Source organism: Musa acuminata, chromosome BXJ3-7, assembly GCF_036884655.1.
Source record: "Musa acuminata AAA Group cultivar baxijiao chromosome BXJ3-7, Cavendish_Baxijiao_AAA, whole genome shotgun sequence".
Lineage (NCBI taxonomy): Eukaryota > Viridiplantae > Streptophyta > Magnoliopsida > Zingiberales > Musaceae > Musa > Musa acuminata.
In genome coordinates, this window is record NC_088355.1 from 424,092 (window position 1) to 448,392 (window position 24,301).

The 24,301-nt window shown below is 36.8% G+C and overlaps 1 protein-coding gene across 3 annotated transcripts; it reads right to left on the reverse strand.

Annotated features, from left to right (window-relative positions):
• Positions 1 to 5,169: 5,169 nt before the first annotated feature.
• On the reverse strand, positions 5,170 to 23,834 carry LOC135643448 (serine/threonine-protein kinase 1-like). Of its 3 annotated transcripts, none has more exons than XM_065160421.1 (18): positions 23,110 to 23,834; positions 22,591 to 22,679; positions 21,711 to 21,818; positions 20,875 to 20,982; positions 19,397 to 19,487; positions 19,095 to 19,147; positions 18,229 to 18,291; positions 14,092 to 14,136; positions 13,879 to 13,914; positions 11,098 to 11,153; positions 10,786 to 10,867; positions 10,418 to 10,540; positions 10,210 to 10,336; positions 8,992 to 9,145; positions 6,190 to 6,424; positions 5,850 to 6,050; positions 5,664 to 5,749; positions 5,170 to 5,550 (listed from the first exon to the last, which is right to left on the reverse strand). In XM_065160421.1, the coding sequence occupies exons 1-18, from the start codon at positions 23,783 to 23,785 to the stop codon at positions 5,451 to 5,453; spliced, it is 2,433 nt and encodes an 810-aa protein (XP_065016493.1). In that variant the 5' UTR covers positions 23,786 to 23,834; the 3' UTR covers positions 5,170 to 5,450. The 3 variants fall into 3 exon arrangements, with proteins under 3 accessions (XP_065016493.1, XP_065016492.1, XP_065016491.1); XM_065160420.1 differs by having other exon boundaries at positions 10,210 to 10,345; XM_065160419.1 differs by having other exon boundaries at positions 10,210 to 10,348.
• Positions 23,835 to 24,301: the final 467 nt, after the last annotated feature.

Here is a 24,301-nt window from a genome sequence, read left to right on the forward strand (position 1 = left end):
GTCAAAGGAATTCAAAATAATCACATAAATCTCTTAATTTTCCAATTAATTCTGAGTTCGGTGTTGCCATATTTATAAGATATATCGTTTACCATCAGAAATCCCAGTGAGTTCAGAATCCAATATATTCTTAAAATTTTAATTTGAAATTTTCTCGACCGAGTTTCTATCTAGACAAAAGAAATAAAATGCTTTGCATGCCACGTTTTCACCAAATAATATATTAATAAATTAAAATTTAGATGATATGAAATATTTTGACATGAATAAAAGGACCAAGTGGGGGAGGTTATGATCTATTGGCTCCTATGGACAACAGTCCACGAGAGGTTATTCGAGCCGATCTTATCCTATGGACTGCAGTCCATGAGAGATCGTTCGGGCCTATCCCCCCTTTGTTGGCCTCCGTAGACAATAGTTCACGGGAGATCGTTTGGGCTTGTCGCCCCCATGGATAAAACATCAAAGGGTATGGCATTGATGCTATTGCCGATGATTCCCTCAACCGGTCAAGTATAAAAGCTGACCCCCGATGTTAGTCTAGGGGTCATACCTCTTTCCTAAAACCTCTCATACTCTTGACAATCTCCAAAAACTAACTTGAACGTTAGAGAGATCGAGTCGGGAAACTCCCCCCGACGTTGACCTTCTTACAAAAACCCACTGAAGAGATTGAACTCCAGCTCGACCGATCTCAAAACCACCTCGGGTAGGTCGGGATTACATGAAGACCACCTCACACATATTAAGGCTCTAACGAGGGTTCCTTGAATGCCCCCATATTTTCGAGTCCAAACCGAATCGGACTGACTCAATCATCGATGGTAAATCCTCTCAACACCACCAGGTATCTCAATGAATTACAGTGATACTTTTATTTCTTATTTTATTAATGGTCATCGGGATACTATAGCTTTAGCACAAATCTTAGACCAAGTGAACTGTAATTAGGTAATCAGGATTGATCTCCCATTATACTACTCCTTGTGACGACGATAGACTTGTATGGACAACCGACCTCAAGGGGCAATCATCAACTAACACAGCCCATAGGTTTTTGTTGAGCTCTGAATCCAACAGCAGAAGTCATGGACTAACCTCTGGTGACTTCCATTGATTCCCAGGGTGTATGTATTCTGTTGGAATCTCCTTCCTAGGAAACCATCTTATACGGAGAGACTTGCAAGATTTAGCATTTGTAAAACCCATGTCTGCTACCTGTGTGGAGAGTTCTCGTTTATTTTTTTTTGGCTATACTTTTGCTATCAGAATTTGAGAGTGCATTGAAAGGAAGCTTGATGTCACATTTCATAATAAAGCGGAGTAGCATTTAGGGGCTTGGCTGGGTGTTCCTTCCTGATGTCAATTGTCTAAGAGTTGAAATGCTTGCGATCAAAGATGGACCGAAACTCAACTTTACGAGAGGGGATCCATAACATTATCGTTGAATCTTATGTTGAGATCTGTAGCGTAACTTTATGTCGTGGAAGTGGAGTCTGTATGATTTGGTCTAGAGCGGATGGATATGTGAGATCGTCAAACGTGGCTTCCTGGCCGGAGCGAGTTGGTACCTGATCGGGTCGGTCCGAGGGAGATCAGTTCGATCCGTGGGAGGTTGGGTCGGGGTGCATTCATTTTGCAACGCTCTTTCCTTCTGCATCGAGCTCCAGCCTCCAGCACACAAGTCGAGGTTAGGAGTGGATTTCCAAACTCGATCCATCCAAAGCTGAAGTCAGTAGGGAGAAGTGATGACGATATTGGGTGTTCAAAGTTCGACCCCTAGCACTAGCCCAGAGGTCGGTTTTTAAACCCGCAATCGGAGGTCGTCGTACGCGTTGGTTCGTGGCTGCCGACATCTCAAGTGGTCGGCCCATACGCCCAGCATAGGTGCTGACCGACTTGCCTGATCTTACGTTGTGTGGCGTCGCTTCATGCTTTTCGAGCTACTCTATACCGTTCGATGTCGTCTTATACAACCTCGGGTGGTGTGGGCCCAGTCGATAGGCGATGCAGATGCAGGTGACTATCTCATATGGGTCTGAGGTGTTGCATCAACGCGGTGCATCACGTCAGCACCGAAGCACCATGTCGGCTCCGACATAGCGGTTGACTGTAGTTGTGGGGATGATACTAAAATATGCTTTATCATTCTTTCCCCTCCGAAAGGGGCATGTGTCGGGTTCCTCATGGACTGGGCACTTTCTTTGGCTGGGTCAATAATCCCACTAGGTGCATGGGTTCTCCTGTCGTGGTCCCTCTTCGGGCGGGGGGGGGCCAATCTTCGTTTCCTTTACATGTCACCGTGAGCCTCTCCTTCGATTGAGATTCTTAGTTCGTGTTGAAAAATCTGATCAGAGCATCAGATGCACAACGGAAAAATAGAAAATAAAAAACTAAATTTCTCAAAGAAAAATATCTTATCATCGTGCAACGATTGGTGCACAAAAAATATAAAACTAAAAAACTATGTGTATTATGTGAAATGTGTTACCTAAGAAGATCATATATCCCTGATAAATCCTAGATTTGTATGAGAGAGATAAAAGAGGTCAATTGTCCTCCTCTCTAGTAGTGATCCACATGGCAGATGGCGTTGACGCTCTTCAAATCACAACATGATCTTCCTCTTCAAGTATACCGTAAAGGCTACACCATGTCCAAGAAGGGGCCGACCCTTCTTGCTATCCACATAGGCCAAACTGGGGCTATCAATTGAGAGAGAGAGAGAGAGAGAGAGAGAGAGAGAGGGAGGAGAATAGGAGAGGTGGCCAAGAGGAGACTAGCTTATGCCATCTTTTGGCCCCTCCTATTTATAGAGTTTCCTACCATTTAACCATAATAGATCTTACCATATTGGGTACTGGATCTCTATCCAATTACCTAAGTCTCCTAGATTTGTAAATCTCCATCCAATAATCTTTATTTATTATTATTGGGTCTCATCTAAAAGATTCAATAATTCATTAGCTAATTGGATATCTTGTTGAATCCTATATTTTGATGATGAAATCAATTGACGATGTTATGAACCAATGAGTATTTAAGAAAAGTAATACAAGACTAACTTCGATCCTGAAAAGGCAAATCGACTGAAGTAGGAGAATCATATGTTGGGCCAGAGTGGATCAAGTCAAAGATCGGGCATCGAGCCGGAAGTATCAAAAATTGTGCTAAGGTCAAATGTTGCGAGAGATCAATATGTCGATGAATAAGGTAATACGCTAAAGGAAATCACAATACGCCGGGAGTTTGAATGAAGTGTCGGATGAACTAATGATATATTGGATGATATATGATTCATTTTTATAATCGTTTGTGTCTTGATCGAAGTAGTTTAGAAGTCTAATTGAGTTAGTTTTAGGTATAACCATACTAACTTAATTAAAGACTCATTAGGCTTGAATCAGGACTGAATTGAGCCTATTAAAAGGCCAATTCAGTAATGTGAAGTTGGTTCAAGCGATAGTACCATCCAGACTAACGATAGTACTACTAAGACTAACGATAGTACTACTAAGGTAGGTAGTGGTACCGCCAATGCTCAGTGTGGTTGGCAATGGTACCGCCCAACACTAGCAATAGTACCGTTAGTACCCCAAAAACTCGGGGATGAGAATCTTTGGCTCTATTTTTAAAGTCATTTGAGGCTTATAAATATCTTACTCGTTGTTGCTTAAGATAGTAAGAAAAGAGCATAAAAAACTTGTGATTCTAAGTGTGTAATCTCTGTTGGAAGTATTGAGTTTCTTCCTCCTTTGACTTCTAAGTCATTATAAGAGAGGTGTGAGAATTACTTGTAAAAGAGAGTTAAAATGGTTCTCTCCTGAGCCTAGAAAAATGAGAAAAGAGTTGTAACAATGATAGTCGATATTCGTCCGTTGAAAAAAAAATCGTTAGTGAAAGCCGACGACCTCGACGAAGGAGGAATCAGGAGTAAACGTAGGTTGCAAACCTTTATAAATCCTGTATGCATTTCATTTTATGCTTTTCGTTTTATTATTTAATTTAATTACTTATTACACTTACTCATATGTTATTGCTTACCGTCAGCACCTCGGGGCGACCTCTCTAGCCCGACGTCGGGGCACCTCGGGGAATTGAATTGCAAATTGGTTAACTATACAAATGGCATGCTGACTTGCTTTTTAGATGTTAGACACGAATTCATTTAGATCTTTTTTGAAAAAAATAATCTATATTTGAAATACATAGCATGCAGAATATATGCAAAATCTTTGATTTGCCAGCGGTCTAAAGCATTATCAAATCAAATTGTTGACTTAATTAGATTTTATAGCATTTTGTTTTTGTTCGATAATACTATTGAGGCTAACTATCGTGTAGTTATCACGTGTCTTGCACGTGATCTAGCTCCTCTTCTTGTCGCGTGTACTGCACGTGAGTTGAGGGTGTCGTATAATGATTTCATCGCACTTCACGTGACCTCCCTCTCGATCGAAAGCCGAAGCGGAGGGGAAGAGCAGCGGCATGAACTCCGGTGCAGAAGAATACCCTGTACGTTGTAGGTAAGTTGGAGGAGAAGAATATTGACCGTTGCCTGGAATCTGTTCGACGGATTGCTTCGGAGGACGATTCGTTTTAGTGCTCAATTCAATCTCAAAATCTATACACCAAAACACAACCATCCAAGAATCATATCATTTATCATTAATGGATATAACAATTCAAATCAGATTGATCTTTTTGATTGATCAATAAAATTTAAATTATTTATTAAATCATCATTAAATAATAAGGCCATCAAGACTTGGGTCCTGAAGAAAGCCTAAAATATCTATGGGGCGCCTCTAGAAACGAGCAAGAAAACCAACAAAAATGGCAAGTAAAACCAAGATGAAATGGCAAATATAGATGATCTCACAAAACAATTAGAACATAGATACGAGACAAACGTCAATTATGTCAATAGGAGGGTGACAAGTACTTTTGATCACACTGTTACTGTGTGCACATCCATCCTTTACATAACTGATCAGGTAGTCGAAGTTAAATGACAAAAGGGTTATAGTGTACACGCAGAATAAAAGAAATCTTGACAGCATTGCTTTAGCTGTCAAGATTTGCATGCTCATTTTTTGATCGAGCACCTTGACACATGCATTGTGCTTTACAACAGCCTATTTGAGGTTGTCACTAAGGAAACAAACAAAAAAGAAATAAGAGATGAGGGGAGATGATTTTTAGCAATAAATATGATTAACAAAGACAATTCGGAGGGAAAAATGGATGGGCAAACATGACATGTTGACATAATTTATACTATTCTCGTTGAGGTGCAGCTCATTTCCAAAAGTTACTTCCAAAGAATGCACCTTTCCTAACATAAGCAGTTATTTACCAGTAACGACTATCGATCACTGCACTCACCCCTTCCTGCTTTTTAACTTGCTTTTTCCTCCTCTTTGCTGACTCGATCCTGAGGTCACTGTCTATAGCCTCAGAATTGTACGGAGCGTCTCACAAAGGTTTTGAATAGTCTGCTTTTCTTGTGCTGCTTGAAGCTCTTGGAGAGGCATATCCTCATAGCACCTGGAAACAATGTATTAATAACATGAGGCACAAAAAAAGGATAAAGAATGTCAACGATGGCAAAATTGTGGACAACAAAAGAAATTGTTTTTCAAAATTAAATATAGTCTAACCTTTTATGATAAGCTAAAGCCTGAGCTAGATTCATCAATGTTGGACTTGTAGTCAATCTCTGATGTACCCCTGGAGGAAGCTGGATCTACACCAACAGAGCAGCCGATTGTGAATCCCCAAACATCACAAAGGTAGAATTTGACTAATAGTTTAATACAACATAGTACAAAATATGCTGGTGTTACCTCATTTTGCCCTTTGCGTCCTTTTTTAGATTGTCCATCACCACTGAAAAGTTCTTTCACTGCCTCCAAGGCAGCATGGCCACTTGATTCCTGCACGCTATCCCCCACTACATTCTCCGAAACAAGTGCAAGAGGAGATATGTCAGTTGCCTTGAGAAAAGGAATGGGTACTGTGTTGCCAGCAGCATAGATAGACCGGATCTGGGAAGTGAGCAAACAATTAAGTGGCGAAGGAATTGCTCCATTAGTAGTGAAAAGACAGAGATACTTTAATCCATGTTTACTTGAGAACAAAAAGCAGTATTAGGAAGAGTACAAACTATCACTCGAGCTAAAGTACCTTATCTTGTACTGAAAAGGCTTTACGGCTAATACTTGCACTTTTCAAGGTGCTACGCTTAGCTTTACTGGCAGGAATTGCAGCATTGTTGACTAAGCTGTGTTGTTCATCTGAATGTGCTATCTCCTCAGGAAAGCCAAATGACGGCGCCAACTGTTCCTGTATTGCCTGGGAATCAGGCTTCTCCTCCGTATCAGTCTTTTTGGCAACAAGCGTCCCACTCAAGTTTTCCACCCTGAGGGATGACCCAAGATATTTTGATTTCTGATGGTATCAGCAATATCCATAATCCAGAATATTCTAAAAAATATAAATGACAAAAGAAGCTTTCAAAGTAGTATAACATAAAGTGCATATAAAAGGTAATAGGACTTGATCACAATTTGACCAAAAACAAAAGGAATACGAAAAATGCAGCTCTCAATTAAATGCAGCCTGCAGCAGTTGAAGCAGGTACACTGAAGAACACTCTTAATTCTTACCTCTGATAATTACTGAGACAGTATCATGATTTCAATTTCCAAATTCAACCATGAAATTGCAACTTCACCATTAAGAAAAGAACACAAACGCCGCATCATAATGAACAGAGAACTGTAGGCAATTTTTTGAGATTGGCAATGGTATATGTAAATTATTTCCTTGAAAGAAAGAAGATGGTCATGGATCTTGCACATTTGTCAAGGAGACAAGAACAAATCCCAACCAAAGGGAGAACTTTAGACTTGTCTCAAGCAGAAACTTGTTTTCCATGAAACATTCAGAACCGCTGGAGCCAAAATACATTAAATGCTCAAAATACATATACACTAAGCAAACTGCGAACTACACTAAATGCACATAAATGGATTGACAACAGTCAAAAACCTACCTCTGAAGCAACAAATACAAGTATGGTGACATGGCTAATATTAGAGTCGTAGGACAACACATAGCATGGACATGGAACACACACACACACACACACACACACACACACACACACACACACATACATTGACACGGTATGGTGAGACATACCGACAAATCGGTATGTACCACCTATACCAATCCCCCATCAGACCGATATGTAACGTGTATGCTAGGCGGTACACCACGGTACAGCGAACCTTGGTCTATTTTATAAATAACTAATAAGTTCATCTAATATCAATATTTAAAAATGTAAGGGTTAAGCATTGATTTAGTCATATACTAATTGGAAACCCACTAAAAATCTCCTGTATTTCTATGCTAGTGGCTACACTATCGTACACATAATATCAATATAATTAGTGGATACAACTTTCTTTTCTAGAACCACCATAATAAACCTTTACAAACTGTACCATAGAATTCTCTAAATCAATATAAATCATACATAAATTTTTTTCTTGCTATATTTTTTCAATTAATCATCTTAATAAATAAATAACTTCTATTATTGATCTACCAAGCATAAAACCAAATTTATTTTAAAGATATTTAATTTATATTTTATCCTACTTTCATTTATCGTTTCCCAAAGTTTTTCCTAAGGTTTCACAGTGTGGCTCATAATTTTAATTTCCCTATAATTAGTATTAAAAAAATTACTCCATTATCAGACATCATTTTAAATCTTAGAATTTTATTGAATAAACTAGTTAACCAAATTTTTTCTTTTTGCTCCTAAACTCTTCCAAACCACAATAATGATACTATCAGGTCCCACACTCTTACATATTTTTATTTTTTAAGGCTTATTTTATGAAAAAATCTATGATTACTAAACCTAGCACCATGATCTATCTTTAAAACTAATTCATTTTTAGAATGTTCATTAAATAATTAATAAGCATAAGTTCCACATCTTTCCTTAGTTTCATTATCTAAATTCATTATCATTAATAACGATTTGTTGATCTTCATCTTTAATACATCTAATATTACCTAACTCTTTGTACTTTCTTTCCCTGGTTTTAACAATTTGATGTATATCTTCTTCCCCATCCTTCGTACCTACCTTGTTATGAAATTATCATAAGCCTTATATCTTGTCGTACTTTAGCCTTGTTTTTGGATTGTATATACTTTCACATTTTTGCTTTTTTTATAATTTTGCTAATCTCTAAAGCATGATCCTTCAATAGTAATTGCTTTTTGATCTTCCTCATACCACCAACTCTCTCTTCAAGGCTACAAATTCTACTTTAGTTTCTCTAAGAATCTACTTTGTTAAGCCCCTAATCTTTTGGTCATCATAGTCCAAATAATATTAATATTATCACATCTGATTTTGAAACCGTCTCATTTTTCATCTTATGCTTAAAAATCCTTACATTATTATATGTAAAATTTCTCGTAATTTTCCCTGATCTCTTGCCCCAGCAAGAACTAAAATATGTATCCATCATATTGTGTTTTTTAAGTTGTCACATTGATTTCAAGTTTAATTTTTGTTCAATAATGTAGAAACGCAATTAACTCTTCCCATGAACAATGGACATGTAACATTTTGCAGGCTTATTTCTTCACTGCTCTATTATCCTTGCCCGTTGTTCATGATCTGTAATCATACCCAACAAAGTTCTTTGACAAAACTATCCTTATATCAGTGCATTTATCTAATTAACATCACACCAATTCATCATTTATTTGTTCACATGTGAGCATTCACATTCACCGTTGAGTATGATGTCATAAGTGTACAATTGGAGCAAAAGTGAAGGAACATAACATAACAGCCTCACGTGCATGAAAAACATAAAACTTGGTATGTCTCTGCAACTTATACAGTAAAAGAAATAAGTGAATAGTTAAATTTACATATCTGCAACATACCAGAAATCTATGGGTCTGTCTCTCCTTGGATCATGAGTAAAAGAACTGATGTCACCAAGTCCAGAAATGAATTCTGGTTTCGTAGAGATAGGGGATTCAATAATTTCATCACTGACTCCAACTTCATGGTGGACTATGATGGTACCAAATTCACCTACATAGAGAAGAGATGTCAGTGCAGAAGAATAAGAGTCTCATATGAACATGTTTATCTTGAAGAAAGAAAATTCCAAAAGTTTGAAGGACATGTCTAATGTATGCCTAACGGTGCAGATTAGATCAAAGATAAAACACCAGAACTTGAAATTTTAAACTAACTTCAAAGATTACTGAAATAACACTGTAGTTTAAGTACATCTTAATCAGAATTAGCCTTTGAAGCATAACCTGCCAACATAGATCAAGTATCCACTTGGGTGCAAACTGTTCAATGATTGGTTAATCAAGAGAAGTAAATGCTGAGATTAAACAATACTATTCAAACCATATCATGAAAAAGAACATTAACTAGTATTGCATGTTTATTTTTCGGATAATAAAGTTGAAAAAAGAAAAAATCATGGTACACAGTTGATGAGCTTTAGAAGATATGAGGTTGTTGACTGAACGTGATTAGGTTTAGGAGGTTTAGGAGATTGCTTGTTCAACAAATCATCAGATGTGATTGATTAGTCATACACAAGAAAGATATAACGATAGGCAGTCGAATAAATGAGGGTGCATCACTGGCATTGGATTTTAATGTCAGATCTGGAAGAGTCCCTCCCACCCAAACCTTAACCAATCTTAACCTTATTTTCTTCTAGGGAAAAATCTAAGATTTGACACAATCATATGGGAGAACTATAATTTTATCCAATTTGACCGACAAGATTAACTTTGGCATATAATGATCAGGATTCAGGAGTACCTAATGACAGTGCGTATCATATAGCCAAAGCTGAATACTTACTACTAGTAAAACCTTAATATTTCAGGACCATTTTCTTAAATTACCTGAGTAAACCCTGTTAAAACAATCGTGCGTTTTGGTTTCAACTCTAACTGCAGGTTAAGTTGCCACAAAAACAAAAAAAACTGCACGGTACTTAGAAGACAGATGTCACCATTGTTGCATGGGAAGAATTTAAGCCGCCACAAGTTGCAAATAGATGGCATATGGAAATTTGTTCTTTAATATGACCAAAAAATTTCTCTGGCAACGAAATGATTAATTACCTGTATCAGGTTCGGTGCTACGGCCTATTTCAGACTTCCCTAAAACACCATCCTCATTAAGTGGGTAACTCTTAGGCCTTGAAGGAACAGTATCTCCATAGTTTTCATTAATCTGTGTAGTTATTCCCTGCGCTACCTGCTATAATCATGAAGTTTGAACAAAAGCAAGAAAAGAAATTGAAACCAATTTCAGGTTAAGTGATCATACACTTTCACTTCCGGATTGCTGATTCTGTGTCTGTGCAGCCATTGCTGCCCTAATTTGCCTTGATTTTTTTATCTTAGGCAACATCTTTGAAGCTCCCCAATTACATTTTTCAATGAACTTGTGCTGTAGATAACAATAATAAAAAATATAGTGGGACCTCAAATTAATCATATGAACTGAACAATAAATTCTTAGATCAAATCCCGTTTATTGTAAAACAAGAAGCCAAATCTCAAAGAACATGGTTAAGCATGGTGTGCCAGTTAACCCATATTCTCCAGATCAGAAAACTACTTAAGTTTATATGCGCCAGGCATTTATCATGAAAATAAATATACTTTCTTGTTTGTCTTGATAATATTGGATACCTTCAACATCTCAGTTGCAGTAGGGCGTAACCGGGGATCTTTTGTCAAGCACTTGGCAATAAAATCATGGAAAAGAAGTGACCTACAAGAAAAGAACGGTCACATAAAGAACTCTCATATTAATAAAACTACTAGCTACAGAATCAACCATAATAAGCAGGATGTAACCCTTTATTGTGAATACCATCAGTTCCTACTTTGCCAATCAATTCAAACTACCTACTGTTTGTATGCATGCAGCAAACTACTTACAAATGTTCTTTTAAATGGACAGGTACATAAATAGAAGTTATTTCTATTAAAAAAACATACCATTTTTCTTTGTCCTCAAGCATTGGAGCAGGTTCACCGGAAATCATAAATAGCACCTATCCAGAAAGGGTAAATCAGAACACTCAACTTATTAATTTGAAAGAGAAGAATATGAAGAAGAATTAGAATGAAACAGCCCAGTAAAGATCAAGTGCAAGATTACTAAAGTTATGCATGCCTTTTTATGAAAAGACAGCAGATAGTTGCATTTTACATAATTGGATGAAGATTATTCCTGCTGCTGTCTATAATTTAATTTAAAGCAGAACCAGTGCATGTGCAAGATACTCGCATATCATATACAATTTATTATTTTACTAACTTCTCCTGTTAGACAAATATTGAAATTACAACTCTGTCAAAAAGGTTATCTTTTTGTATGATCTCCAAGCAAGTCCAAATTGATGGTTATCTTTTACGTTTTTCCATAGCTCTTTTGTTTTCTTAAAATAATTAAAAATGTTTGACATTACTTCTTTTTATGGGGATGCCCTATAATATTGTTATTTTCCTTTCCGAAAAACATTTGCTGATCAGAATATTGTCACGTTCAACTATTAAAGGGGGAACTCAACAGAAGATAAAAAAGAAAGTGGGACTGTTGAAGGATCATGAGTTTGGCAAAGCCATTCAGATGGTGAGAAGGCAGATCAACTTAGAAAGTTGTTCCTCCACTTCCACAAATTTATAGAAACATTAAGTATTATATATTGTAATATTAAAAGAAGAATAAAGCAACTAAAATATAATTATTTGGTCAAATTTCAAGTTTCTGATTTAAAAAAAAAACACACAACATGAGCAATAGAGTAGGACCTTGGTTGTGACTTTTCACTTAGATCTCTTGGGTAGAGGTCCTTAGCCCTTTTTTGATACTATAGCAAAAAGAAAAGGAGCTTTTTCTTGCTAAAAGGTGGGACAACAATTTCCAAGTTTTCCTTTGATCGTATAAGAGGCTAGCCCTCCATCACTTATGGCTCATCCATCCAACAAACTTGTTTATGTTTCTCTGTAGCAACATGATACTCCCTTGTTGGCTTTCTAGGTGTTTTCTTGGTCCCTACTGGCATTTTCATTTCGATTAGATTTCATGTCTACTTTTACTAATATGGACATAGCTTGAAATGACCTTCCAAAATGCTATGGCTGATCAATCTATTCCGTTGATTAGCTGAATCTAAACACAGTTGAGCCAACTCAATGATTTACAGGAAATTGGTGATTTGTATTTATTATTTAGATCTACTCACTAGAAACCAATTTGCCATTGTATAAAGCCACCTCGAGTATTTTTGGTTAAAGTTTCATGCTTCCACTCAAAGGAAAAAGTATTGTTCCAATGGGGCAATCACATCCGAGCCCTTATGAATGTTTAATATATCCTATATAATGCTTCAAAACTTGCAAATATCCAACACATCCCTATAAATATCATATTCTTTCATAAGTGCACAATAGTCGATGCTTGTCCATAGATGTCCTATTACTAAGGTAAGGTTTGGTTGAGGTTAGAGTTTAACATGTCCTCATGCAAATCGACATATCTATCCTAACAGCCAACACTGGTCACTGTTCTACAGATATATCCATAATTCCACATGGGAGCATAAAAGTATCCCTGATCTTATCACCAAATGCAATCTTAGTCTCCTCTCATACCTCAACTTCCCATATCCTGAGGTCCACTCTCTTCCCAGCAAGAGCCTCCAATCCACAGGAATATATGTGATGCGTAAGGGACAAAATTTTCATTATAGCAGCTTAATCTAACATTAAAACATCTATCGGCTAGAAGGGTACTCTGGAAGTACGATAGTTATGAAATTTATTAAATTTAGAGTAATGTTAATGTATTTTTAACTTCATAAGGATTTCTATGATATTATAAGTGAGATAAGGGATACATAAAAAAAATTTATCCATTCTTAGAACACCAATATCTACACAAACTTTCTTCTCATCGTGATGATAGCAGATAAACGATATATTGTTTAAGCATGAGGCTGATTTTGTGGAAAGATTGATGATTCCTTAGCCATCGCATCTGAGACTCCCTGGCCTATACTCAATACATATGAAGTTATCATGTCATCATTTTTGTTGTTGTCAACACGAAGAAAATTGGAGAGGGCAATGATATTTGTGGCTCTGAACAAGCAACTATCATGTGAATCAAAAGTCTTTATTGAATAATGGCATTTTCCTTATCAGAGAAATAAATAATTAATAGTCCAAATAAAAAAGATGTTAGCATGTCAAAAGAACATCTCAGGCTATTTCTTGTTTTTCTATGTGCTTCTTGTGTATTAAGACATTTCATGACATTATAATGTATTAAAGCCAAACAAACAGCCAACATGAAAAACTACAATACCAGAATACTAACCAAACTAAGAGTCTGGCTAAGAGGTAGGATCCAAAAATTCATCCTTGATACACATGAAAAGCAACTCATTCGGTTAACTAAGCACGATATCTATTTCAATCTCTTCACTACCATATATTTAGGGATGAGAACTACTATATACACACATTATAAGCAAAAGTTTTACGTGCATTTGTTCTCTCCAGTTATATAGATGCATATTTATGGGTGCATGAAAGGTAAAAAAATCATGTATCAACAGAAATCGCAAGTTTCAACTAGAGAAAAGGCATATCCACTAAACTCAGTGAGAGTAGAACTTATGCAAGGACATGGAAGAAAAAAATGGAATGCAACAAATTATGACAAAAATACAAGAACTAATTCTTCAAAATGTATCACAGATATGTACTAACTCTCATTGGATGCACCGCATATCTTGGAGGTAGCCCCTGAAATCAACATTTTAGCAGGGAGAGAAGTTAGCAATCTGAGGCAATTACCTGACATGAACTAGGAGATTACCATACCAAAAAAAGGATTGTATAATGTGTTTACATAAGCGAAGCAAAAGGACAGAAAAAACCATAAGATTATAAAAAAAATAATACATCATGCAGAGAACATACCTCCGCCATTTCGATTGCTGTGACACCAAGAGCCCAAACATCTACCTGAAAATGTTTATGGAGTACCACGTTACTTTGGACATGAGAAAAAGGCAACTCTTATCCAATCTGAACGAACGACATATCATAATTGAAAGAAAAATTATAAAAATGAGTAAACAACAAAAGTTATAATGTCTCAAATTTAAGGTCGATTATATGGATTTTTGCAACACTTGAACTCTTGTGGCAATGCCTTGTAATCTTAGTTTGGTTGACCTTTCAACCAAGGTATGCAATACCGTACCATACTGGTGTTTCGAGGTTGGCTCGATACGGTACGGTACCGTGTACCGAGCAGTACACCAGGGCATACCGAGCGGTTTTATATATTTCTTCTTTTACTATAGCACTGTAGCACTGCTACAGTGTAGCATTGTAGCATGTTCCGTCCGGTAGCGGGCGGTCCACGTACCGGTATGCCGTCGGACCGGTACGTACCGCCCGGTACACATATACATATACACCAATATATATATATATATATATATATATATATATATATATATATATATGCACACACACACACATATATATATTTGTTGTACCACCCGAAATGGTATGGTATGGGTGGTACATACCGATCCCGGTATGAGCCGATACATGGACCACCCTATTTCAGGTGGTCCAATTACATTAATAAAAAAATCAAAGAAATTATGGGCCCCTTATCGAAATCAGGGTTAAAAAAAATGAGATTAGGGCTCACGAACACGAGCCCTCTTCTCATGTAAGATGTTGCCGCCTTGCCATCACTGCTTCGCCATTGCTACCACTGTAGCTTCGCCATCACATAAGATGTTGCCACCTCGCCATCACAAACGTGAACCTTCTTACCTTCTTCTCGTGTAAGATGTCATTGCCTCGCTGCTACCTCTGCTTCCCAGGTATGCTATCGCTACTCTTTTCCTTCTCTTCTTTCTTCCTTCACTTCTTCCTCTTCTTCCCTCTTCCTCCACTGGCCCTTCAACTTATGCCTCTTTATAGATCGATATATCGTGTGCCAGTACACCGATATAGATCGATATATATATATATATATACACACACACACACACACACACAAAATGATTGACATTTTGCTTCAACCGATATGAAATGGGCGGTATATACCAACCAAGCATGAAGTGGTACGCGAACCGCTTCTGGTTTGACTCGTTCATATAAAAAGGAAAACCATGTTCGTGTTAACCCTAATCTTCTTACGCACACCGCACACCGCACACCTCCGCCACAATCTCATCACACCTTCGTCGCAGTCTCCACCAAGGTATGCAATACCGTACTATATCAGTGTTTCGAGATTGGCTCGGTAAGTACCATGTACCGAGCGATACGCTAGGGCGTACCGAGAGGTACACCTAATTTAGGTGTAAAACCCTCTGAAAATACCTGAAAAAAAAAAAAAAGTTAGGATATGGTTTTTAAGTTAGAAATAAATATAGTAATAACACAACTTTAGCAAAATCAATGTAAATTAGGTAAGAATAGTATCACATATCTTTTTCAGGCTTTGAAGAATATCTTGTACAAAGCTCGTATTTCAATCCCTTACGGATTGTCCTTATGTAAATATTAAAATATCTACAGAAAAATCATTTGAATTGTTAGACTATTTCGTTATAATATAAACTCTAAAATTCAAATGGATTAAATAATTACATATGTAGATATACCTGATTGTTGATTCTACCACCAAAACGAACGACGGGCCTCCACGGGTGGTGGATCGAGGTCTTCGATCCTATACATCTACATATCAATATGATATGTTTGTTGAACCCAATCATGAAATTGGTCCCATGACATAGTGTATTGATACACCGTATGCCATTGATGCATCAATGTGATGTTGATCGTCATGAATCATATTCGTCACAAATCGTTGTTTTGTAGAGTTTATGAGAGCACAAATGTGAGAAAAAAAGAGTTTGAGATAGTTTAAGAGAGTATGAGAATGTAATGGAGTGAAATAGGGGAGAAGAAGGGTTTAAATACTATGAGAAAGGGCTCCAAAGGTCAATTTGACTGTTGCACTGTAGCACTATTACAATGTGGTATCAGTCGATTTCGATCGTTACCGAGTAGTAACGGTCAAAATCGATCGTTACCGAGTTGTGCCGGACGGTAACGGTCGAAATTTCAACTATTACCGCTCGATATTACGCTGTATCATCCGATATGGGGCACTTTTAAACGTTCTGCCCGATAACGGGCGATCCGCGTACCGATATGCCATCGGACCGGTACGTACCGCCCGATCGAAATTGCATACCTTGGTCTCCACCATAACATTGTCACACGCCTCCGTCGCACACAGTTGCCTATGGGTATGCCTCGTCTCCTCTTCCACTTTCTCCTCTCCTTTTGTGCTTTTTCCTCCTATGCTTCCTCCTTCCTCTTCCTTTCTCTTCCTCCATCTTCCTTTCTCCTCTCCTTCTTTCGTCCTCTTCCTCCAACGTCCCTTCATCTTCTCCTTTTTCTTCCTCTTTGAAACACCAACATGATACACACACACACACACACACACACATACATATATACATATACATTTATATACAAATACATATACATACACATACATATATATACATACATACATATACATACATACATATATATATATACATACATATATATACATACATACATATATATACATACATACATATATATATATATATATATATATATATATATATATATATATATCACATAGAACTCCTTATCTCCTTCTCTACTTTGACAATTTTACTTTACCTATATAGATAATTTTATCATCTATCTCAAATTCCTACTTAACAGAAATCCAAGATATCTAAAACTTTTACCTCTAGGAAATTACAGTCTATCTTATCTCTACTATAGACTTACTTTTTTTTCTTGACATTATCAAGGTTACATACACTTCATTTATTTGGTTCTAATCCTACTTAGACTGATATCCTTAATTCCTAGTGTTTATCTCCATCACCCAAGTTTAGTATTAATCGTAACTAAAGTCTCATTATTAAAATATCATCATAAGCAAAAGCATAAATCATGGAATTTTGTCCTGACTAGCAAGCTCATCCATAACGATAAGGATTGAAAGTAAATCCCTAATGAACTCCTAAATTTCCATTGAATTAATAGGAACTCCTATAGTCCTAAGGCCTAACACTAATTATTATTATTATTATTATTATTATTATTATTATTATTATTATTATTATTGTTATTATTATTATTGTTGTTGTTGTTGTTATTGTTATTATTATATATAACTAATATACAGCTAAATAAAATGCAGAAACTAAAAATCCACAAGAACCTTGTGAACTACCAACAGTAATGCATGAATGTTAATTGCAAGCCTTTGGCAACCAATAAAAGCTTCTACAGATGGAAATGACTTACAAGTGCAATGAGGAACAAGAATGTTGAGTCATGAAGTAACCCCATTATGTGTTTGTAACATACACATTTTATTTTAATTCCAAATTAGCAGTCTCTAAAAGTAATTTAGAATTTTAGATAAGGTTCTTCAAATTTCATGCATAGCTAAATAATGTTGACTATGTATTCTATTATAAAAAATAAGAATGTCTCTCCTAAGCTAGGACTAGAAGTGTCCAATCAGCCCAACATCTTGTAGTTCCAAATCTTCAGAAGCTACAAGAAAGGGAATACGAAAATTTCATAACTTGAACTTCACTAAAACAAACGATGTCAACTTTATGAACAAGCCAGCACTAGGACTGCCGAGACAAGATCCATTCAATAGAATAAAATTTTCAAGTTGATAGCAATCACCACTCAATGGACACATGAGAATCTAAAGCAAAGAATAAATTTCTCCTTTATGGCTAAGGACTCTTTCCCAACCCTAGATTTTTTAACAACAAATCATAACCAAATTCTTAATTTGGGAGCTAAATGCTATATCTTGTATTGAAACAACTCTCTCTGTTATGGACATTGTAGACACATCATGTGACTACCTGTGAATTTGTAAAATAGATAGAAGTTTTTAGCGACATTTGAAGGACTTTCACATCACACACGAGCATAAAATACCTAGGAAGGTTTGGGTAAAAGTAATAAAAATTAAGTTACCTTTCCATCATAACGACTTTCTTGAATAACTTCTGGAGCCATCCAATGTGGAGTGCCAATAATCTGAAAATGACAGGCAAAGACATTACATAAAACTAAGGAATTTTTATGTTGTGTGCAGCATGAAGATTTTCTTCACTCTAGATTAATTTAATTGCATTAAATAAGAAACAAATACAGAGGGTACACAACCTTATTGCAAAATAATATGAATGGGTCGGGAATATGAATATCACAGGATCTTTAGGCATCAGAAGTAGCTTCATGTGTTTGAAGTTTTGTTTACTATTTAAAATGCTTGATGTGAAATGACAGATGAAAGAAATGTCACAAAACAGGCTGTAAATTAAATAAATGGCAAAGGGGAAATAACAGTAGTCCTGAGTACTGCTTCAAGTTAGAGAGAAAATTACTAGTTCACTATGACATTTTTCCTGAGGATAACAATCCTAACCCATTTTGGATAATTTATTGCAAGTTCCTATTCAGATGGGCTGGATAAACTTTTTCCTTTTCTGAGAGAATGCTTCAGACACCAATTAGATTAGTTTAGCTCCGATATTTGATAGAATACTAGATTGTCAAAAATAAGGGGGAAAAAGGGGGAAAGATATTGATGAAAGAAACCTGAAACCTTAGAGAAAGCTCCACATTCTAATTTTGACATTTGGGAATAAATCTTGCATATTCACTTAATGAAGTGTTTTACAAGGACAAATACTAGAGAATGCAAATATCTAATAGGAACTACAAAAATACAAAACAGAGTATATTAATAAACAATGGAATTAAATATTACTGTAAAGTGTTCTCAAGTATTCAACCAGTTTGAAAGCAAACATCCATGTCTAGCAAAGACAATGTACCGTGTTGCGTTTTGACATCGTTCTTGTAAGTTGGGCAGCAACACCAAAATCACCTGTTCAGGTAACACAAGGATGATGATACAACAACAAAGTTAGGACAGAACACAAGTTTCAGGTGAGAAAATGCTAATTCCACTGTAGAAAATATATAAACAGCATAAAGAACTATAGTCGTCATTGTGCACATGCACTGTTCTTCTCCATGTTGCATGAGAATATAAAAGAACATAAAGAACTATAGTTGTCATTGTGCATCTTTTTACACCATGTTGCATGAGTAATCTTGTCTGGAAAGTGCTCACCCAACTTTACCTCTCCTTGCTCCGTAAGCAAAATATTGCCACCCTTAATGTCCCTATGGACCTTAAAAATTGAGTGTAAATATGAAAGCCCCTACATCAAGAAAATTCAAAAATCAAATTATAAAAAAATAAAGAATCCAAAATAACCAAATAATCACATAAAAAATAGCATGCAAAAGCCTACTTCAAAAGTATCGAATAATTTAGTTCTTCTACGTAGATTAAAGAAGATTTTCATGCATGATTAGCTAATATTGATAAATTGATCACTCTTTATTCTTTTTCCAACAATATGCCATATTGTTCCAATATAATGTACACGTATGGCATTTGGATTCCTGGGCCAATGGACTTATCAGGCTTGATTATCATGACTGTTATGGACGAATGAGTCCCATAAGAAAGGGTAATTTATGGACAATGCAAGAGACACATAATGGTGTGAAGCCACCACTAGTATCATGTGCTTCACTTGCTTACAAAGAAACGATTTTAGGTTGCATTTCATGGGAAGCCACCAACAAAGAAATGGGCTTTAAGGAGGATGTCAAGCCTTTAGTAGAAAAAAATTGTACACAGGCATGATGTGCTTAGCATCTTTATTAATGCAGTTTAAGGATAATTATGGGTAAAAATAATCTCCCAACTCGTTTGCTAAGATTAATGAACCAAATCTGTGTCTAATTCTAAAGCTAAATTTTGAAACAAGCAAAACGATAAGACTCGGTCCATTTGGACTATGAGCTGATAGGATTTGACCTGGTCCCTTGAGTTGGTCAACCCCTGCCACTTCCACTTGTGACTCAACCTGTCTAATTCTCTGATTCACTTTGTGCTCTTATATGATTTCAATTGGCCAAGCCTGCCTTCTCCATGCTACAGTTCATTCTTCCAAGTTGATGTTGACTTTTCTTTACAACATTGCAAGGATCAATCTACATTTGCTAGAAATCATGCATAAAGGAATAATTTGTCTCCATTTGTTAAGACAAAATAAGAATTGCCTATGCAATAAAAGGAAATGGAGAAAAGCACAACCAGCCATCTTATGAGGAACCTAACAAAAGCAAATGACTTTAGAATATATGTCTGCCAAGATGCACAATTTATTTCTAATTTTTTTCACAAACAATAGGATTCGTATTGAAGGATTCTCGTGTATTGACGGTTTAAAGTCCAACAGTGATTAGCATTGGTATGTTACAGCAAAGGCACTGTTGTCTCATCAATAAGGAGTTATATTTTATCAAGATAAATCAAAAAAGTTGTTCATGATGGAGAGCTGGCAGCAGCAAGTGCAAAACGTAACTAACTGCTTCTGTGTATTTCATGAGAATATGATATAGTGATCTCCAACATTTGTCTTGATGATAGAAGAAAATTTTCACCCAGTATTTAATTCTTAAGTTTCTCAAAGAAAATAAATTTAGATGACAAACTAGTAGTCTGACAAATGCCAAATGACAAAGTTTTGATACCTTTAAAGCTTCTCGACATATATATGCGATTTGGTTCTCATCTAGAGGCTCCTCTGTAGTATTCATCAAATCAGCAATGCTTCCTCCACCACAATATTCCATTATTATCTGCCAAATGCAAATTAAAAGAATGATGGACACCAAACACACTAATCACCTAAAAAGTACAGGAAAAAACTATAATTTACTAGCATTAAAATGTCAAGAAAAAAATGATAATCTGAATTTCACTTTTTAAGATCAACACTATCCATCTTTTCCCTATCAATGTGTCGCTAGATATGTGGATCACAAAGTTGATAAATAAACAACTTTTTAAGAAAGCTCTAATTTCAGATACAAAGTAAAATCGAACCAATTTGCAAGTATTGCACTGTAAGTCACACAAACATCGCATCATGGAACACACAACACCAGAAGTTGCAGTGAGTACCAGTAAATAGTTCCTAAGAAGATAAAACTGGTCAGTCTATAGTTTTCAAACATTTCTTTTATTTTTTAAGAGAATTTAGTCACTGAAGGCATAAATAAGTTCAGAAGAATATAGAGCATTCACTGAGCGACCTGAGATATTACATTAGGTTGAACTTGCAACCAGGACAAAAGCCTACATAAAGATAGCATGCTAGTTATATCAATCACTCTAGTTCGTATGCCACAAGCCACATTTCTTCTAGAAAAAATAGGACAATATGTGAAAAAATGGCCACTAGTACATTTAAGTAATCTTCACGGGACCTGTATGAGTAAAGTTGCATATTATAGTACATGACAAGCAAAGATTATATGTATTAGTGTTACTGCTTTGTGAAGCATGTGAAGATCATTTGACATACCCATAGGTATTCCTCTCCCTGGTAGCTCCCAAAATAGCGGACAACATTTGGATGACTACATTGCTGCAGCATTTCAATTTCTCCACGGATATCTTCATAACCCTCTTCCTGATGAAGATATTTACATATAAACAAAGTTTTCATTGAAAGGCAACTAAGCATTCACAATCTATTTGCAATGAATTGATCTTTTCCAAGATTTCTTGTAACAATGAAACTAGTAACCATTTGATTAACTTAGTATGGAAATAAGCTCAAGATATCTGTAAATATAAATATTCGTCTAAATTCAGCAGAGAGCTAGAAATGTAGATACAAGTTCTTATGAGATATCTGTAGTTCCATTTGTGAAATTTTCCTAATAATTGTATTTACCACATGGTTTTCAATGTTGGATGATTTTGGCTGCCTTCTGCTATAATCTAAACAAGAACGGGATGCATTATTACCAAGTATGGTTGTTTGAATTGTATTTGAAGCTTTCAACAAACTAATTTGCCTCTATATATATATATATATATATATATATATATATATAAGAATATAAAATAGTATAGTTAAAAAAAAATGGTATAAAACTCAGTAGATAAATCAACAAAAAGGCAATATTCAATATTACTTTAGTATGAGGCATATACTGGGGTGGTAATTCTAAAATGTTTCTTCCTAAAACATAATATATAAATTTTCTCATGGAATTTATTTATTTCAAACATTTTTTATTCTTTTATACTTTAAGATATGATGCTCAGTAATGGTCCCTGATTTCTGCCATATCTGTGCTTCTGCCATGTCAACATAAGGCCTTACAATGATATACTACTTAGGTGCACCTAAAGAACCAACAGATTTATCAAGTAGCACGGAGAAAAGGATATACCCCTTCAGTCAAGGATATCACTTTGACTGCAACAAGCTCTGAAGTCTTTAAATCCCTAGCTTTGTACACTGCACCATAAGAACCTTTGCCTGCCCATGCCGAATTGCAAAGCTAATCAAAACCAGTAAAAAGCAGACCCTTTATCAACGAAACACTTGAATATTTGATTTCTTCAAACAGGAAGACTAGTATTAAGTTCTCTGGTACCTTAGGATGCCTTAATTAAGGCAACCCATAACTTGAATGATGACCGACCACTGAACAACCCTTTCCTAAGCATGTCCAAGAGGAAACATTTGCCAAGCAAGATTGAGAAATCATAGAACAACCAATTTCTAGAACGAGTATATCCTTCAAAGCAGTTCCAACGACCATTGGCTACAAGAATTATAAGTTCAAGAGAAGCCAATGAAGGCATCTATTTCCATTGTACCATCCTAAAGCTTATTGTCTCCAGAAAAACATCGCTTTCTCGAAAGCGATTTGCGAAAGAAGAGGTACTCAGGTTGCAGCGCTTACCTAGCTCATGGAGCAATTCATACTTGGATGAAGGATCCTCCCTGGCAACGCTATCAGGCACCGAACTCACGGACGCCTTCCTCCTCTGGGACTGCTGCTGCTGATGTTGCTGTTTCCCCTCCTCCCATTGGGATTGTCTAAAGCCTCCTCCCTCCCCCATTCTCAATTCCTCCACCGCCCCGCTCGTAAACGGTGACCCAAACCCACCTCCACCGCCGCCCGTCCTGCGGACGACGGTCCCCGACACGGACTCACTCAGGCTCGATTCCCTCGATGTAGAACGGATCAAGAACGTGGAGTAAGGATCGTCCTGTTCGCCCCCCCTGCTCCTAGGGCTGGCACGTTTCAGATCCAAGAACGGTGACCGGAGGGTGCGGCGGGCGGTGGGGGAGTGAGACAGCAGCGAATCGCGCTTCACGATGAATGTGCCAGAGAAATCGCCGCCTTCGTCCTCGTCGTCGTCGTCGTCGACGGCGGCGCCGAAGTCCTTGGGAACGCGCTGGAGGAGGGGAGGGAGGGAAGAGGCTTCCTCCTCTTCGTCGTCGTCCCCGGCGGCGGCATCCGGTTCGGATCCGCCGTCGTCGTCTCCATGGATAACGACGGTGGAGTAAAGATCGGAGCGCCGACCGTGGCGGCCGCGGGAGGACGAAGACGACGCCCTCGGGGAGAACGCCATGGGCGAAGGAGCGAGAACGAGAGCGAGTTGGGCTCAACGAGTCCAGACTCGGGCCGACGATTTAAGGAGCAGCTTTGGACGGGTAGCTTCGGGGTTTACTTGGGCCGCTTTTGGTCTGAGCTCGAGATTAGATGGATTTGGGTCCGATTCGAGTCCGTCATTTGGGCTACCACTAACTAAAATTTGATTTTTAAGGTCTGATAAGACACTAAATCCATAATTATCAAAACTATGAATCAATTGATTGGATCATTTGCTTGATAAAAGATATCAAACATAAATGCAAGCATATATATATATATATATATAGGGCTTAATTCCAAGGTTGTGAGGCTATTCTCGATTTTTATTTTGATTACTAACCATGGAGGGACTGATTACTGTATATTATATATTTATACAAAATCTAAATATGATTTATTGATCGTCTAATCCACTCGTCCCATCAGCGAGCAGCCATCCAAGATTTCAATATGATAACATATTTTTATTTGTATGAATCCGTATTATATATTT

Coding starts and splice junctions, on each gene's coding strand:
- LOC135643448 (XM_065160419.1), bottom strand. CDS start 23,785: ATGGCGTTCTCCCCGAGGGCGTCGTCTTCGTCCTCCCGCGGCCGCCAC. Junction 5,750..5,849: donor GACGCAAAGGGCAAAATGAG/GTAACACCAGCA, acceptor CTGTTGGTGTAG/ATCCAGCTTCCTCCAGGGGT. Junction 5,551..5,663: donor GCTTTAGCTTATCATAAAAG/GTTAGACTATAT, acceptor CATTGTTTCCAG/GTGCTATGAGGATATGCCTC.